We start from the raw sequence: 18,457 nt of genomic DNA, 5'->3' as shown, positions 1-18,457 counted from the left end.
AAGGGAGAGGGAGAAAGAGGGGGGGGAGAGAGCTGTTTAAAAGAAAATACCTGGAGCCACAGAACCTGGATAGGAATGTCTGGGGGGGTGTCATGTGACTGGGTAGGAGTGAGTGATGTGAGTTGGCCATGCCCACCCAGATTTTGTGGCTCCCGGTGTTGTTTTTTGTGGGAAACTGGCCCAAGTGGCTCTTTGAGTGTTTAAGGTTGCAGACCCCTGGACTAGACACACCTGAGTTAGAGCCAACCTATACAGGTAGTCCTCGACTTGCAACAGTTCGTTTAGCGACCATTCAAAGTTACAATGGCACTGAAAAATATGACGTAAGACCGTTTTTCAGTTACAACCTTTGCAGCATCCTGATGATCATGTGTTCAAAATTCATGGGCTTGACAACTGATTCATACTTATGACTTCTGATCAGCAAAATCAACGGGGAAACCAGATTCACTTAACAACCGGGTTACTAATTTATCAACTGCAGCGATCCAATGAATAACTGTGGCAAGAAAGTTGTAAAATGGGGCAAAATTAAGTTAGCAAATGTCTCACTTAACAACAGAAATTTTGGGCTTAAATTTTGTGGTTGTAAATTGAGGGCTACCTGTAATTGTCAAACCACAGTTGGGACTGATCTACTCAACCAACTCCTGATATTTCAATATCAGTATTCTGAACAGTCTTAGAGGCTGAAACTTAGTTAGGAGGGGAAGAGCTGATTAAACCACTGTTCCACCCCACTTCTCAAGGTTGGAAACGGTGTGGAGGAATCCTTGTTAAAAGCAGCATAATTTTGTGATACAGAGATGCCACAAAAAACCGAAAAGGCCATGAATGGCTGTTGTTTCCTGTGTTTCCACTTACCTGCAGCTGTTTCGTTTTCTGCTCCTGGGCAATCACTCCACGGAAGGGGAAACTGGAAAGAATTACCCAAGTAGAAAAGACTCCATGCCATGATGACATTATAATATAGGGCAACAAAAGAACACACCTAAAAGGAAAGGCAAAAGGAGTCAGCGTTCCACATTATCCCTGAACATGGATACTTATTTTGATGAAGAGGGACCATTTGCAGACAAACTACAGATTATGTCAAAAACGTTTGAAAAGGAATGTGTTTAGAACATGCTAAACTTCTGAAATATTCCTATTTTCCAAAACAGAGATATGCATTTTTTTCAGACCTATGGACTAGCCATTCCAAGCTTTTCCAGGTTGAGGATTACACTCTAAACAGTAGGGAGCAGGCCAAAATAAAACTAAATTAGGTTTGGTTTCATCTATGATTTCATTAATTCAAATTAAATATTTTTAATAAGATAGTTCTCCAGTCATGTGTTCTTTTCCTTCTATCACATCACAAGCAAACACAATCTAAAAACATTTGAAGACGCAGCGGTTGCTAAACAAACCCATTGTTTGCTATGAGTTTTTTTTTATTAAAAACTAGAAAAAACATCAGATTTCAACTTTGCAGATTGTGCTCATGTGATTGTGGGACACTGCAAACGGCTGCAAATACAGGCTCATACAGGCTCACTGCTGAGCATCCAAAATGTGTTCAGATGACCACAGGGAGCCTTCCTGGCTATTGGAACCTCAGAACTAAGTTGGGTAGCCAGTATAATAATAATTTTTTAATAATAATAATTTTATTTCTATACCGCCCTTCTCCCGAAGGACTCAGGGCGGTGTACAGCCAATTTAAAACACAGGACAAAACAATGATTAAAAATTAAAATAATTAAATAGATTTGGCCGATTTAAAACCCCAAAAATTAAAATACCCCAATTTAAAATTATTATGTTGATAGCCCTGCCTGGCGGAACAACAGGGTCTTCAGTGTGCAGCGAAACACCCGGAGGTCGGAGATCTTACGTATTTCTAGGGGCAGTTCATTCCACAGGGCTGGGGCTCCCAAAGAGAAGGCCCACCCCCTGGGTGTCGCCAGCCGACATAACTTGGCTGATGGCACCCTGAGGAGACCCTCTCTGTGGGAACGGACTGGTCGGTGGGAGGCTATTGGTATAATTTTGAACTGTTGCAAAACAACCGGTTTATCTTTTTTTAGACCATAAGAGTATGCTTGTAGGTAGCAGAGGGTAAACCAGGGGTGAAATGTTCCCGGTTTGGACCGGATCGCCCGAACCGGTACCGATGGAGGCGGGTGGTTCGGAGAACCGGTAGCAAAAATCCCTGCCCCACCCCATTGCCCAGTTAGCTGTGCAATCATCAGAGGCTTTTTTTTTATTTTTAAAAGCATTTTTTCTACCACGTCTTTGGCCGAAAAAATGCTTTTAAAGTTTAAAAAACAGCCTCTGATGATCGCGCGGTTCAGCGGGATCATCAGAGGCTTTTAAAAGAGCCTCTTCGGCCGAAGAGGTTATAGAAAAAATGTTTTTAAAGGGAAAAAAAGCCTTTGCCGATCAAGCAAGTCAGCTGGGATCGCCAGAGGCTTTAAAAGCATTTTTTTTACAACCTCTTCAGCCAAAGAGGTTGTAGAAAAAATGGTTTTAAAAGTAAAAAAAAAAAAGTTGGCCACGCCCACTAAGTCATATTACCCCCACACACACCAAGCTACTCCCATAGAACCGGTAGTAACAAATTTTACATTTCACCACTGGGGTAAACATTTCCACCCAATAGATAACCTTTATTGTCACTATTTTCTATGAACACATTGACATACATTAAAACAATGAAATCCTGATGCCCACAAGTATGTATTTATATGCATGCATGTATGTGTTTGTGTGTATATACACACACACACACAATGTATGTATCTGCATGTATACGCAAACACACACAATCACAGACCATTTAGAACACGAGTTCCCCAACATTTTCAGCTTTGCAAACCAGCAGGGGGTGGGGAGGTTTGCATAAGCGGCCGATAAGTGTGTGCGCAGCTCCATTTGTACATGCAGTATGTCTGCCTGCCTGCCACTCACACAAATGGAGCATGTGCGTATGTGCCTGCCCACTGCTCGCTCAAGTGAAGATGAACATATGCGTGCTGGCCATTTCCATGGTCCAGCTGCAAACCCCTCACAGCCCATTAGTGGGGACCCCTGATTTAGAATACATAATGGATAAAAAAAGAGTCTTGAGATTTAACAAGGTTGATACTATCTGGTATAAAGCTATTATAGAATCTAGTTTTTCTGCTTCGGATGGTGCGAAGCCTCCTCACAGAAGCTAACAAAGAAAAACGGGTGATGGGGAATAGGGAAAATATATAGGCTGTAATCTGCCAAGGATTGCCTGGTGGCAAGACAGGCAGCAAACAAACAAATAGTAAGGAAGTATGTAAGTTAAAAAATAAAAAAGTTCCTTTTGATTACTAGAAAGGTTAACCAGTTGTATTTTTCTCACCGGTAGGTTTATTTTGAAGGGCTTTTTTTTTTCCCCCCAAGACATACAAATAAATGTCAGACTTGGAAGAATGGTGACATGGCACTCACCACACAGCTTGCAAAGCCGATGCCTACTAGGCGAGGGCTGATATGTTTCCAGACGCCAATGCTGCCTTGTCGGATAATCTGCCCAGCAGCCAGCTCCAGGAAGAAGAGAGGGATTCCAATGATGAAGAGGAGCAGCAGGTATAAAAGCAGAAAGGAACCTGTCCAACAAGAGGCAACATTTTATGGATTCCAGTCGTTCTGGCAATTATTCCACAAATAACAGTCTCCTGAATCAGGCTAAACTAAGGGGAAAGGTGATGCACCAGTAAACTAGTAGAGCTTTTTTGTTGTTTTAATGTGTTCCTTTAAGTCATTTTGTGACTTCTGGTGACTGCCTGGACAAGTCCTTGCAATTTTCTTGGCAAGATTTCAGAAGTGATTTGCCATCGGTTTCTTCCTAGGGCTGGCAGAGAGTGATCAGCCCAAGTCACCCAACTGGCCTTGTGCCTACGGTGAGACTAGCACTCAGGGTCTCCTGGTTCCTAGCTTAGTGCCTTAATCACTACACCAAACTGGCTGTAAACAGATTAAGCAGATACGGAGGATCCCGGATATACGCACCTTCCGCCACGCTCTCAAGACCTTTTTATTCCATCAGGCTGGCCTGGCCTAATTTTTTCCCTTTTTAAAACGCAAATTTTAATTTGTTTTTAATTTATTGGGGTGTTTTAAATCTGTCTTCGGCCAAATTGTTTAATTCGGTTTTATTCTGTTTTTAAATTTTGTATTTATGTGTTTTTATCTTGTGGCTGTTCACCGCCCTGAGTCCTTTGGGAGTAGGGCGGTGTATAAATCAAATAAACTAAACTAAACTAAACTAAACTAATATAGTTTGTGGATCAAAATTCTGAATGTCTCTTGCATTTATGCCTCTGTCCTCTTTCTGTGCTTTTTTTCCCCCCTTAAGCACCTATTTAACCAGACATTTATATCAGTGGTGAAATCTAAAATTTGTTACTACCGGTTCTGTGGGCGTGGCTTGGTGGGGGGCTGGGGGTGTAATGTGACTGAGTGGGCATGGCCATTTTTTTTTTAACTTTTAAAACCATTTTTTTCTACAACCTCTTCGCTGAAGAGGTTGTAAAAAAATGGTTTCAAAAGGCTCTGAGGATCCCAGCTGAGTTGCCTGATCGTCAGAGGCTTTTTAAAAAAGCCTCTGCCAATCAGGCAACTCAGCTTGGATTGTCAGAGGCAGTTAAAAGAAAAAAAGGGTTTTTTTCTTTTAAAAGCCTTTGACGATCCCAGCTGAGCTGCGCGATCATCAGAGGCTTTTTTTTTTACTTTTAAAAGCACTTTTTAAAAAAATTTGATTTATATGCCGCCCTTCTCCGGAGACTCAGGGCAGCTTACAATGCGTTAAGCAATAGCCTTCATACTTTTGTATATTTATACATAGTTAGCTTATTGCCCCCACAAACTGGGTCCTCAATTTACCTACCTTAGAAAGGATGGAAGGCTGAGTCAACCTTGAGCCTGGTGAGATTCAAACTTACAGTAATTGCAGACAGCTGGTGTTAATCACAATGCTATCAGTCTGCTGAGCCACCAGGCCCTTGTGCCCGAAGAGGTTGTAGAAAAAATGCTTTTAAAAGTAAAAAAATAGCCTCTGATGACTGTGTGGCTCAGCTGGACATGGGAGAGAGAGAGGGGGAGGCAGGTATTTTTGCTACCGGTTCTCCGAACCACCCACCTCCATCACTACCGGATCGGGCGATCCGGTCCAAACTGGGAGCATTTCACCCCGATTTATATCCATATATAAAGCACGGGTCCCCAACCCCTGGGCCAGTCAGGCCACGGCCTGTTCAGAAACAGGTTGTGCAAGTGGTCCTTGCACATGAAGCTCCACTTTTGCGAGCAGTGGGCACACACACTCGCGTACAAAGCTCCATTTGTGTGAGCAGTGGGCTGTGTACACATGCATCTGCCACTCACCCAGAACATCTTCTCTCTCCCCACCACGCCACCAAGCTGGAAAGACTGGTGACCACTACCTTAAAGTTTTGAACCCTTTTAAAGCTGATGAAATGGATCACATGTATGATAGATTTATTGTTACAATTAAAAGATGATTGTTTAAAAATACTGTTTCCAAATGTTTTAGAAAGGGGGATAATTTTCTTTATTGTAAAAAGCATCAATTTGACACAACACTGTTTAGAAACTGAGTGTGTGGGTGATCTTTGGAAGCTTGTTCTGGACAACTAGATAACTAAAATTGTGAAAATCCAGAGTATCCAATTCTCACACCACAGTATTTAAATGGTAGAGAATGTATTCTGTAACAAATCCACCACTTCGGTTGTCTGTCTGCTTTTGGCCAAACTGCTAAAGTGGTCTATTTGCTATTTCTCAAATTTGCACTTCAACTCAGAAAATCAGTCCTTTTCCATTTACAGGGAACTAATAGATATTACATACATACAGAATAGTAAAAGGATGAAGATACCAAAATTATAACAAGAGCTTTATAAGATGCTACTTCAGAGTCATTTCTGAGAAGTCATAATTTCTTAGAAATAAGGAGAGAATCTTGCAATAGAATCCAAGTCCCAAATTTGGCAGAACTGCCCAAGTCAACTTACCTCCACCATTTTGATGACACAGGTAGGGGAAACGCCAGACGTTGCCAAGTCCAACAGAAAAGCCAACCTGGGCGAGAATATACTGAGCTTTTGATCCCCAGGTAGGGCGGGCATCTGGTTCCTCAGACAAAAGATCTTGATGGGATTCACCCTCAGGATCTCCAGCTACTTCTAGGTCTGCTTTGGATTTCTCCATCAAGGGAGAGTGTGTGCAACCAAACACACCAATGAATATGTGGATACACACTGTGAATGTAGAACTTATGTTCCTTTGACACACCTAAATACTAGTCTCTGCTTGATTAGAAGTGTACACAGCAGCTTAGAAGTGTACACAGCAGTTTTCCCTCTTCCCTGATCTTCTTCTTCTTCAAGTGTAGCACTAGAAAAAGCTTAACTACACTCTTCTAAGTGTATGGAATCTTTGCACATTGACAATAGATCCCTTATTTGATAGGAAATGTATGCGCATACGTCAGGTATTTAGTATCTGAAAACAGCTTTTTGCCCTCACACTGTCATGCAACTACAGAGGCACTAGCATGTCCTAAGTATATCTGAAAAGATAAAATGTGTATGTGTGTTATGTGTGCATGTATAGTATTAATACAATACAAGAAGTTTTTGATGATATGTTCAGCACGTATTTCAATGAACTTATCTGTCTTTAGTCATAACCTATCAAATTTGTTTTGGGTCACTGTGTGCATGAATAGCAGAATTTTAAATGAGAAAAAATACTTTATTTGGCTTAATGAACTGCACATGTAATATGATTTATTTATATACGCATGCTGGAGGATGTTCTTCAAGAAGCAAATCTAGAAAAAGAACAGCAACAGAAAGGTTGAACAAATGGACAACCTACCCAAAACAATTAGTTGAAATGTTAAGATTAATTAAGGAGCCACAATCCTGGCTCTAAAACACCAGTTTGGAAAAAACAGAAACGTCCCTCAAATTCAGAGAACTGCCAGATGATTCCTTCCTTTGTATTAGTGTTTCTCAACCTTGGCAACTTTTGACTTCACCTCCCAGAATTCCAAGCCATTGGGGAATTCTGGGAGTTGAAGTCCACACATCTTAAAGTTGCTAAATTTGAGAAACACTGCTCTCTCCCTCTCCCATCCATCCATCCATCCATCCATCCATCCATCCATCTATCTATCTATCTTCTACACACACCAGTGTTACTCTAATAGATCAATGTTTGTCATGTATGTATGTATGTATGTATGTATGTTCGTTCCTTTTTCTGGCCTGGACAAACGAAAGGTGCCTCCAAACCAGGAAATGAAATTTAATTCAAAATGTAGGTTCAACCAGGTTAGAAGTTTAAGGATAATGTCCTCAGCTCAGTTTGCATGTAGCTTGCAGGATGAAGAATGAAAATTGGGCCACCTTCCCAGTGAATTGGTACAGCAAACATAAAAACAACCTAGTCACTGGCCACAAAGGGAACCTGCTTTCAGGATCCAAAAGTAAAACAAGGGAAAAGTACCACTGATATAGTACTGGAGAAAGGACTAAAAGGCACCAATAATTGCCTCAGCAATTACGTCTGAAGAGGAAAATCTTTTTAAAAATTCAGACTGGCCACATCGGGATAGAATGTTCTGTGAAGAGCTTACCAGTTTGTTTTGGCAATATCAAACTGATCTCCCTTCCCTTCTTTTGTGCGTGTAAACTTTTGGCTGATAACCTTGAGGATAGGGCCCATGCCCAATTTTAATTGCTATACCAAAGTAAATTCTGTGGAGCACTGCATTTCTGAATTCTGATGTGAATGTGTAAGAGAGAGGGGAGAAGGAGGTGGAAGGAGGAGGAGAAGGAGAAGAGGAGGATGTGGGGGCGAAGGGGGTGGGGAAGGCGAAGAAGAAGAGGAAGAGAAGGGAAAGGGGTGGGGAAGGGGAAAGGGAAGGAGGAGGAGGAGGAGGAGGAGGAGGAGGAGGAGGAGGAGGAGGAGGAGGAGGAGGAGGAGGAGGAGGAGGAGGAGGAGGAGGAGAAGGAGAAGGAGAAGGAGAAGGAGACATAGTAATACACATTTTTTTGCCTGAAATTGAAGGGAAAGTAACAGGGGAGATAAATCAAGCCCTTGCCTGTTCTGGAACTGTTTTTGGTCCCATATTCAGAAACTTAATAAGCATTCACTTTCATTAAGTGAAAAAAAATGCTTCTTTAGAGCCAAATGTTCCCCAGAACAACATGCTTTTCAACCCTCTTTTTTGGACATGTCTCCAACTTGGTCAGGGAGATTCAAACTGCTTCAAAGTGTGCATTCTTCTTGTCCTAATGGTGGTTTCTAGAATTATTCAAATTGACATAAGCACATATAATTTAGATGCTTTACAAAATGTCCTGGTAAATTTGAAACTTTCTTTTTTTTCTCTCTCTCTAAACAAACAGAATGGCTGTTTGTGGCTGAGAAAGAAAAGCAAGCTCTCATGAAATAGCCGGAGATGGAAAGAGAAAACGTGAGGAAATTCTCCATTTGTCGGGGGAGGGGTAGTAGATTTATCTTGAGGAAAAACCTGGATTTACCATGTTGAATAAAGATATTCATTCATTTTTTTCTACAGACTATTAACTGTCAGAAACACTTCAGTTATTTCTTTTAGTTATAAGAACTAAAAACATTAACAAAAATAAATTATTCAAATCTATTTCCGCTTAAGTCTTTTATAATATAAAGGAGAATACAAAAGAAAAAAGCAGTAGCTATGTAAACCTCATTAAAGGAGATCAAACTCGCCAATCTGACAATGAGATTTACATAGCTACTTCTCGCTCCTTTCTTGTTCTCCTTTATAATCCTAGGCAAACTTCCCTACTTCTTTTCACTTCTGCATATTCTGAGTTAAAGTTTGGTTTCAGATCTGAGTGGAGCACTGAAATAGTTTGGTTGCTATGAATAATGATCCTCAGAAAGTGCTACTATGCAGATTCATGTGGATCTTTTGACATTACTGATCATGGAATATCAGTGGAGTAGTAGCTCTGTGAATGAGGAGCTGGAGCTGGAATTTTTAAGTTATAGTGGTAGTGGAAAGTTACTCCATCCTCAGCGTGGTTGCACTGTGGGAGCCTTTATTTCAGGGGTGTCAAACTCACGGCCTGTGGGCCAGATGCGTCATGCGCTGGGTACCCCACCCCCATTTTAGTGAAGGGGGAAAAAATAGCAATACATCACGTGACAACGTGTCATTGCGAGTTTCACACCCCTGCTTTAGTTCTAATTTGCTCCTCTGCAATAACCCACAAGGGATGGTCATCTAGACATGTGAAGTGTGACGTCATCCGTGTGCAGATGGTAATCAACTTCCTCCACATACTTTCCCTTCAAACAGGAAGGGCTAACCAGGTGTCTGACAATTGTCTGAAGTGAATGAGGGCTAATAAAATAAAGCTGAATCTTAGTACAGACTGTCTCCGGTTTAAGAACAAGTTCCATCCCTAAATCTTTTTTTGAATTTGTATGTAAGTGGTATTTATGAATGGACTGTTACTAAAAATGATGGAAAGTGTTCTCTTCCCTTGAGCTGACAAACTGTATATTAAAAACGCATGGCTTCAACACTTCATGAAAACACTGCACAGCTTCAATGGTTTATCATCTTGACAAAGAATACCCTCCACCGTTTTTAGTAACAGGCAGTCCATTCATAAGTACCAAGTTTATTTATCCCGTGTTTGATACTTTATAAACAATTGCTTTAAATAAATAATTACTGTGTTTATTACTTTATAAATAATTCAAGGCAGCAAACATACATAATACTACTTCCTCCCCCTATTTTGTCTGTAACTTGGACATTCTTAACTGGGTACTTACTGCCTGAAACATATGGGGGCTCCGGACTAGTGGTGGGTTGCTACTGGTTCTTCCTGGTTCAGGAGAGCCGGTAGAGGAAATCTTGATGTGAGAGCGAACTGGTTCGCCCTGCCCATCAGCTGGGCCCTCCCCCGCCCCGCTCCCCACGGTATATCTACCTTTATTCCTTTGTTTTTTGCCCAGCTGCAAGGCACGGCAGAGCGAATTGCCATGCCTCAGCTGTATTTTAATTGAATGCACTTGCATGTAGCGCACATGTGCAAAGCACATGCGCAAAGCGAACCGGTGGTAACACCGGTTAGAACCCACCACTGCTCTGGACAGATGATTCTTCAGCTTAAGAATAAGGAAGGTAGCCTGATCTGAATGAAATGTCATTCCTGCTAAAGCAAGAGTCTCCAAACTTGGCAACTTTAAGACCGGTGGACTTCCAGAATTCCTCAGCCAGCCATGCACAAGTCTTAAAATTGCCAAGTTTGGAGATCCCTGTGCTAAAAGAGCATACACATAGCCTGGGCCTAATCATCTCACAACAGGATTGTTGTCATATAGTCTATAGGAATGTTCTTTTTAGGACAGAGAAATTCCAGATGGTGCAGCATGCAACTACTCCATTGGTAAATGGAATATAGGACCATACAATACCAAAACTGAAATTGCTTTCTGGAGCCCAAGTGATGATGCTGACATTAGTCTGTAAAGATCTAAAAATCAGGATTATTTAATTAAGCATTATCGGTCAATCCTGAAGGAAATCAACCCTGATCGTTCTTTGGAAGGACAGATGCTGAAGCTGAAGCTCAAATACTTTGGCCACCTAATGAGAAGAGAGGGCTCATTCGAAAAGAACCTGATTTTGGGAAAGATTGAAGGCAAAAGGAGAAGGGGACAGCAGAGAATGAGATGGTGAGATAGTATCATTGGTGAAATGAACATGAATTTTGGAAAAACTCCGGGAAACAGAGGAGGAAGTGGGCCTGGCATGCTATGGTCCATAAAGTCAGACTGAACAACAAAACTGTGTGTGTGTGTGAGAGAGAGAGAGCAATCTTCATTAGGAAAGTTAATTCCAACAATAAGACTGGCTTTGTGCCAGTGGTGATCCTTTGTTCTCTGCTCTCTCTCTTTTTTTTCCAGTTCCACCGTCTATGCAAAAAATTATTCCTCATAATGAGAAACTGAGGTTGATCTAACCTTCATGGAATAAGGGAAGCCAAGGTTAGATATGAAAGGCAGCAATGGGTGCCAGCCACCAAGGGAGAGGGAATTAAAAAAAGGGAGTAGTACTGGAACAAGATTATAAGTGCCAGTTGTCCTCTGCAAATACTCCATGGCTTTGTTTGCTAATCTTAATCTACCACAAATTGGGAGAGACCTTTCTATCTTTAGCTGTGCAAATTACACACAAATGACGGTTCTTCAAGGCAGTTATCTTACACCAAATTATGAAGCAAGACCAGTGTGTTTATGGGTGTTTGTGGGTCAATTACAAAAGAGCTTTCACATGATATGGCAGTTGGTTTCCTAAGCAAAAGTGTTCAGGGTACATTTAATTGCCTCTAATAGATAAGGCTAGGGAGAGACAATAGTTCAATGCTGAACCGAAGAATTGAATTTATAATATTTTGCAGATCACTCCAGGCTTTAACCTGTCTTCAGAACTTTATCAGAATAGAGAAAACATCTGGAATGAGAGGAAACTGTAGATGAATGTCAGGTGGTGTATTAGTCCAAGTCTCCTTATCATTTATTTTTAATAAAAGCCGACCAACCTATGAATGGCACAGAGGTATTTCTAATTAGCTTCTATATTTGACTCCTGATATTTCTATCAAAAATGTCAAGAATGGAATCTGGGAACTTTTGTGTGCAACATAGATGCTCTAACACAGCTCTATAATCTTGTATTTTGCAAAGCCCAAATTTCAGGCTTAGTTCTGACTGTTCTGTTCAAACAAGTCCTGTTAAAAGGACTGTGGAAATAATTATCTTTGCCTAAAATAGTCCTTAGCAGTAAGAACAAACAATCTTGGTTTGCCTAATATAGTTTGATTCTGTTTCGCTTATGATAAAAAGGGACAAAGATAATCCTGGTTCCAATTAAATCCCATTTACTCAAGAGGATACAGGGTCTGTGAACTTACCTATGAAGTAGGCTTTTCATAGGATCACACAAGAATGCAGTGGGCAAATGTGTTTCAGGGCAGTGTGCCCACCTTCCTCCGTTTTTGCAGCTTCTGGATTTTTTCACAGAAGCTCACTGGATTCTGGATTTCACTGGATTCATTTCACAGAAATGAAATTTCTGTGGTGCAGCAGTCTCTGAAACAGGGTAACAGCCTTAAATTAATATTGTTCATTCAAAAATTCATTTATTTGTATATTTGCTATTAAAAAGCCTAAAACCTTACAAGCGACATAAAATTACACAATTTCTCCAATTTCAATGAAACAACCATTTTAAAATGATACAATCTGACCATGGGTTGAATAAGTATGTTTGATCTGATGCCAATAAAACAAAATATAGCTATAAGGGATTAGATAGCATGCTAAAAATATGGAATGAATACAGCTGAAAAATCCAGATTTATCATTACTTCTTTTGATATTAAATATTTAATTTTCTGGAGAATTGAACAAAGACATTTGAATAATGGGGAGAGAATTAATACAGACTTCAAAAATTATTAATAAAACAAAGATGAAGTCTTTTGAGATTTTCTCTCAGAATGGTAACAGACAACACACTGGCTTTAATACGTAAAATAATCCCAAAGAAATTCCAAAATAAGATTTGACATATAACATGAAAACATATAATATGAAATCTATCACTCAGATCATTTTATATGTTATACTGCTGAAATATGGTTCAGAAAATGAACAAGTTTAGACTGTATGATCAATTGAATGCAGAATTTTAACAGAACAATTGATACCCAACAATGGGAATATCAAATAGAACTTTTGTTATTAATATTAAAATTTATTTTCTAAAAAGTGCTGGAAATGCAAGTCAGGCTGGATCATTCTTCCACTTTTGGTAACAATGTTGTATGTAAGGCAATTCCACAATTCTGGAAAAGGATTTATAAGAGAATGAATCAGAAATTAAAGATGGATTTTTCTTTTCTATTATCTTTTTATAAATTAATACTAAAATTTATGTTCATACAAAATATACTGAACTGAGTTTGTATAGTACAATAGATGGGAACATCTGCTAGACTATTCTGTCCTTACTGAAAGGATGAATAGTTCCTTCTATAGAAAAATTAAATTGTGGAATTACGTAACAATGTCAAAACAACTTTATATTTAGAAAATAAATTTGCTATTGAATTTAACTGAGTTTCAAGGTTCTTTTTAACATAAGAATATAGCATCTAATCTATAAACATTAATTTTTGGTGATTTACTAAATTGTTACATTTTTCCAAAACTACAGATCTTGTTATTTTTCTTTGAGTGGTACAGTAATTTATAAATCCACTTATACTGGTCAAGGCTGCGAATTACTCTACAATGATTTAATTGTAATTTGATTTACTTTAACACTAATTCCAACTTTCAAAAGTATATTTTAGTATTTATATTTATATTAATGCCATTTTAATTTAATATGTTGTTACTTTCATTGTGTTTCTAAACCTTTTTATGTACAACTTGCTTTTTCTATACCTCTGCTGCTTCTTTTTTCATTATATTATTAACCTTAATTAAAATCTTAAGATATTTATTAGTAAAAAATAAAAAGCTAAATGCCAAGGAACAACATATAATTATAGATTACCTAAAGTGTTTTAAAGCAATTTCATTCCAGGAAGAACTCCACAAAAACTTTTGGGAAAAAGCCATTGGAAATTAAATAATTTTAGGACCTGTCTGAAGCCCTGAACTGCTGAGGCCACAGCTATAGTGATTTGTACAAACATGGAGAATGATTATCAGCCCTTCTTCTTTTACACTTAGCCACATCTGGAATGGTGCAGTATGGATGCTATGGTGGTGAACTAGGTTAGGCACGGGATTTTAGTACCATAAATGGATGCTTTGGAGCCATTTTCTAACCGAAAACCACCTTCCATGGCAGAGAATTGGTGAGAGAGCCAACGCTATGGCCAACACTTCAAATATACCCTACCACCTCCAAAAGACTGTCTTTTTTCTGGTGAATTTAACTTATTTAATTTAATAACTTAAAACCATCACTAAGCCCAAAGTTTTCATTGCTAAACAAGACAGTTGTTAGGTTTTGCCTCATTTTATGACCTTTCTTGCCACAGTTGTTTAGTTAGTAACATGATTGTTAAATGAATCTGGCTTTCCCATTGACTTTGCTCATCAAATCACAAAAGGTGATCATATGACCCAAGGACACTGCAGCCATCATAAATAGATGGCAGTTGTCAAGCATCAAAATTTTAATCATGTGACCACAGGGATGTTGCAATAGCTGTAAGTGTGAAAAATGGTAGCAAGTCACTTTTTTCAATGTCGTTGTAACTTTGAACAGTCACTAAATGAATGCTTTAAGTTGTAAACAAACATCTGAAGCAGTTGAGTGAGATAACTAATAGCATGTTAGTGGATGCAGTGGCCCTTGTATTTTAGTAGTGCAAAGATTTCCAGCATAAGCAGAAAAACTTTGGAAATAACTCAGTGGATGTGTTCTTCCCCCTAGAAATACATATAAAATGAAATTACATTGTGATTCAATTTTTTGATAGTAAATTGTACCTGGACAATGAAACTGTAGTGTCTACTTTTGCCTGTCTTTAAATATAAAACTAATTTAAAGAAGAGATGACCAATTTCATTAAGACAATTTTTAATGTCTGGCATATAACTTTTTCAGGAATATGTGATATCCAATGTTCAAGTTCAATATATCCAATGATTTTTATAAATTTGAAATATTCCAGATTTGGGGGATATTATTTCATATAATTTAAGTAAATCATGGCAAGATAAATTTTTAATTTGATTCCACTCAAATATTTTAAACAGATTAATATATTATTTATGAAGGTGCCAATATCAAGGATATCCCTGTTAAAATTACATCTCTATTATGGTGATCCATAATGACATGGTTTATTCATTTTTAACTTAAATGGGTTGTGTGTGCCCACATCTTCTCTTTGTCTATTCTCATGAAAATAGGGTTTCCCTCAGTAGGTTGACTTCCTCCTTCCCTGAGCTGCCAACTATCTCTTTTTAATCCAGTTGAGAAGGCAGGCAACCAATCACACAGATTTATACTTCTGCCCAACCCCTCAAAGCAGCTGCATTTTTGCCCCACATTGTGTGGCCAATCCTTTAAAGCAATGTTTTCCGACTTTAGCCATTTTAAGACATATGAACTTCAACTCCTAGAATACCCCAACTAGTAATGCTGCCTAGCAGCCTAGGATATTCTAGGAGATGGTCCCTACATCTACTTTAAAGACTGTACCTCTATTTTAAAGAGAGGTAGGCAGGTATAACCCGTGGGCCCCTGGTTGCTTCAAATAACTGCCTTTCTACCAAATCGCAAGAGCTTCACAACCCTATTGCTCAATGTTCTGGGTTCGCATGATAGTGAACCAGTGTGATCAGCTTGTGGCTGAGTTTTTCCACGCAAATCCAGTCATGTACAGAAAGATGACACAATCGATGATGCACTGCTGGCTGCTATAGTCCTCTCAGCACCTTGGCACTTACTTCCTTGCTTGCTTTCTCCAAAGAAAACATACGGATGAACAAGCAATGGAGTTGTTGGCTCAAAATTCTCCTCTGGGACTGCAATGGAAACTGATCTAGATCAAGTTAGGCACATCATATCTGGACTGCAAAACTCCAGATGACCTGTAGAGGCAGCAAAAGTATCCCTTTAGTGCCTTCTAATGATCATCTGGATTTTTGCAGCCCAGATATGGAATGCTGAGAATTGACAGGAAAGGAGAGGAATTAAGAGGAGACAAAAAGCCGAAGGGGGCCCTCACAGCACATTATATTCAAGGAGACACTAGATGTGGTCCTGAGGGGATGTTCTGGTCCTACTGGGCAGAGGAGTTTGCTTGTCTCTGATAATATCAATTCAATACATTTTGAAATCCTACTTTTAAATGTTATTAATTTATCAAAATATAAAATACAGAAATACAAAGAAAAATGAAAATAGTGGTAAAATAAGGAAGAGAAACAAAAAGAGAGAAAAGTGTAGGACAGAAGGGGAAAAGAAAAAAAAAGCACTGACTTCTGACTCCTTTTGGTGCAATAGAAAAAGATAATAACATATGACACCTCAACTTTTTACTTTTATATAATAATATATACTAGCCGCTTCCATAAGAACAAATCTATCTAATCAGCAAAACCTAAAATCAGTTTCATTTTTCTTTTCACTTCAAGCAGTCCTAAAGTGGTTTTCAAGTAGAAACAAAATTAATTATGTTAATATATCGTAGCAGGAAAAGATATTCCTCCGTCTCGTCTTTATTCCCAAATGTTTTCCAGAAGAAGGAACCAACACATAATTGAATTTCCCCCCCCCTTTTTTTTTTTTAAAAAGAGAGAATTCCATCTGTTTATAGCCTCAAGCAGTCAGGTTCCTCTTGAACTGGTTTTTGGTGATCTGAAGTCAGCTACAGAAATGCTAAGGGCATGCTGGTATTAGACTCATTTTATTTTGTAATGTATGACCGCTTAGCAAGAGGCAGCATGTTATGGTGGTTAGAACATCAGAGCAGGCCTGGGAGAGGTTTGGTGCACATATCACACTAAGTTGTGGCTTGAAGCCACAATAGATGTACTTACGGAACATACTAAGTTAACAAGAAGCAAACATGATCTGCCCTTGATGGTTGTGGGAACCAGTCCCTCTTTCAGCCTATTCTAGCTCTCCCAGGATTGAGTTTCCCATAATAATAACATAATATTTAAATATTTAAATACAGATTCCAATCTTTGCCCATCTACCAACCTCAAATCCCCTATTCATTTCATGCTTTAGCGATACGTTCTTAAATTGAACATACCTGCATATGACTGTATTTATGTCCTCAGAAGATGGAAAAATATTTGCCAGAGTATTGAAATTGGCAGCAGTTAATATCATCCAAGGCCAGGTTCCTCATCACGTGTGATATCCATACATTTTGGTCACTTGGAAAAAGCATCCTCAAAATTTCATAGGCGGCTTTAATTAACATAGTACAAATATCCTTGACTTACAACCACAACTGGGACCAAAACATCCATTGCTAAATGAAGCGGTTGTTAACTGAATCACCTCCAATTTTATGACCTCTTTTACTGCAGTCATTAAGTAAATCATACTGTTATTAAGCAAACCTGACTTCTCCTACTGACTTTGACAATCATGCAATCTCAGAATGCCTCTACCATCATACATACATGTCAGTGCCAAGTGCCCAAATTTTGATTATGCAACCGTAGGGACTATGATGGTCATAATTGTGAGGACCAGTCATAAGTCACTTTTTTCAGCACTGGTTTAATTTCAAATATTTGTTAAACTAATGGTTGTAAATTGAGGACTACCTGTTATACATTTGCAGTGAAGGAATAGTCCTCTCCATTCATATTGACTCAGCACAGACAGAACGGCCTACATATGGCTTTGCATATTCAGATGTAATGCTGAAACAAAACAACCATGTAAAATCTTAATGCAAAGATAGCAGGTGGGTTGCCATAACTTTTTGAAGTACTAGTTAATGCCTTGGCAGCCTGTTACAGGGTGCTGCATGCAGCCAGCCTAAGATTTTGGAATTCAATGTACTGAAGCCCATAAATTTCTGCAGCAAACTATGTCCACGGTTCTCTAATCCGAAGTGGCACAAAGTCCTAGTCCCAGAGCCAGTTTCAAAATCTCTGTACCACCCACCTTCTTGTGCCCAGTTTAGCATCATGTTACAATGTGACCTACAAGCCTTGGCACTGAAATCCTAAGTCACTTTAGAAGCGTTCGCTAAAAAAGTGACACAAGCCATCAACCTGCCACTTAACCTTCTCTTAGACTATTAGAAATTAAGATTGCTCTACCCTTGCTCCTATTCCCCTTCTAAACGTATTTATTCATCATATTTATATAGCTGCCCATCTCACAATCCAATGACTCTTGGTAGCCTACAGCAAGTTAAAAACCAAACATATGAATTCATTTTAATATTGTTAATATTAAAAACATGAACATTATAAAAGGCACAAAACAAGTATTTTAAATTTGAATACTTTTAATTTAGATTGGCCTTTCTCATAATCAGTTTTGTTTTCCTCCTGGTTCTATAAATGTGGTCACTCCTTAAGCGAATTCGGCTTCTCCCATTGACTTTGCTTGTCAGACTTTGCTTGTCTGGGAAGATCACAGACGGTGATCGCATAACCCTGGGATGTTGTAACCTTTGGAAATATGTGACGGTTGCCAAGCACCTGAATTTTGATCACATGACTGGGAGATGTTGCAACAGTTGCAAATGTGAGGACTAGTCATAAATCACATTTTTCAGTGCAGCTGTAACTTTGAACAGTCACTAAACAAACGGTTGTAAATTGAGGACTA

General features: G+C 38.9%; 1 protein-coding gene across 2 annotated transcripts in view; it reads right to left on the bottom strand.

Annotated features, from left to right (window-relative positions):
- Positions 1-18,457, bottom strand: part of SLC6A16 (solute carrier family 6 member 16) — a 53,750-nt gene that overhangs the window by 28,201 nt on the left and 7,092 nt on the right. For both annotated transcript variants that reach the window (XM_034423297.3, XM_087891880.1), the window contains exons 2-5: positions 12,030-12,207; positions 6,054-6,874; positions 3,469-3,626; positions 865-991 (exon numbers count right to left, since the gene is read on the bottom strand). In XM_034423297.3, the coding sequence (XP_034279188.2) occupies positions 865-991; positions 3,469-3,626; positions 6,054-6,249 (481 nt within the window). In that variant the 5' untranslated portion in view covers positions 6,250-6,874; positions 12,030-12,207. The remainder of the gene's footprint in view (positions 1-864; positions 992-3,468; positions 3,627-6,053; positions 6,875-12,029; positions 12,208-18,457) is intronic.

Source organism: Pantherophis guttatus, chromosome 4 (genome assembly GCF_059756535.1).
Source record: "Pantherophis guttatus breed Tessera chromosome 4, ASM5975653v1, whole genome shotgun sequence".
Lineage (NCBI taxonomy): Eukaryota > Metazoa > Chordata > Lepidosauria > Squamata > Colubridae > Pantherophis > Pantherophis guttatus.
Note: the sequence above shows the minus strand (reverse complement) of the source record. Positions and strands in the feature narration are given on the sequence as shown.